The sequence below is a fragment of the Gloeophyllum trabeum genome (assembly GCF_000344685.1).
Source record: "Gloeophyllum trabeum ATCC 11539 unplaced genomic scaffold GLOTRscaffold_00019, whole genome shotgun sequence".
In the NCBI taxonomy this organism is placed as follows: domain Eukaryota; kingdom Fungi; phylum Basidiomycota; class Agaricomycetes; order Gloeophyllales; family Gloeophyllaceae; genus Gloeophyllum; species Gloeophyllum trabeum.
Window position 1 is genome coordinate 275,082 of NW_006920428.1, and position 871 is coordinate 275,952.

The window sequence follows — 871 nt, forward strand, 5'->3', positions numbered from 1 at the left end:
TCCCGCTGATCCAAATGAAACATGTCTGTGGTCTGTGGGGCCGGTCTGTTGGACATCGCAGGGGCCATCGCAGCGTTCTGCTGAACCGCGGCTACTAGAGCTTGACTGATGGATTTTGTGATGACCTCCACCAATGATGATAGGTCCTCCGTCTTCACCACCGGTGCACTCGGAGCACTCCGAGATGGCTCCGCATGCTTTTCTGTGGTTCCCATGGCCGACGTTCCATGAAGAATAAACTCCGCCGCCTTGTAAACCTCATCTACGTTGTACGGAGTGTCCGGTTAGTGGTCTATGTCCTTGATCTGGAGGCGCGTGAATATTTTGTTCCATAACTCCGGCTGGAAGCCTCTCTGGAACGCTCTCCCTTGCTCTCGAACGGATATGATGTCGTTTTTGCGGAGGTAGCGAGTGATGAGCAGAAAATCGCGATGGAATGCCGCTAAGTCCGCCAAATTGTGGATGCCCACATGCTGCCTTTCCCCTACTACACGGTCCATATCCCCGATGCTATATCTCTGGTCCTCCTTAACGGCAGGGTATAACGCCAAGACCGCTCCCTTGAAGTCCTCAAAGCTCTTGGAGTCGTCCGAAAATTCTGGGACGCCTTTCCATAGCTTCTCCTCATACATAGGCACGTATTTCACCACTACCGCGTTTTTCGTTGCGTCATTCGGGACTGCATTTGGATGAGCGGCAAATAAGTCCGCCAGGTCCTCGAAATAGCGGAGCAAGGTCCGAGGCTGCTCCGGATCGAAGCGAGGTGCGTGCTTGTCGTAGCGAGAGGGTAGACAGTACTGATGGGAGGCGGCTGAATTAACTCCGGAGTGCTGATATTGTTGGAGGGAATTTCTACGAGGCCAGATGATGA

At 53.3% G+C, this 871-nt stretch overlaps 1 protein-coding gene across 1 annotated transcript; it reads right to left on the reverse strand.

Moving 5' to 3' along the window:
* Positions 1-284: 284 nt before the first annotated feature.
* GLOTRDRAFT_133748 (uncharacterized protein) lies at positions 285-632 on the reverse strand (the record flags this gene model as incomplete). Its single annotated transcript, XM_007872714.1, has 1 exon — positions 285-632. The coding sequence occupies one exon, from the start codon at positions 630-632 to the stop codon at positions 285-287; it is 348 nt and encodes a 115-aa protein (XP_007870905.1).
* Positions 633-871: the final 239 nt, after the last annotated feature.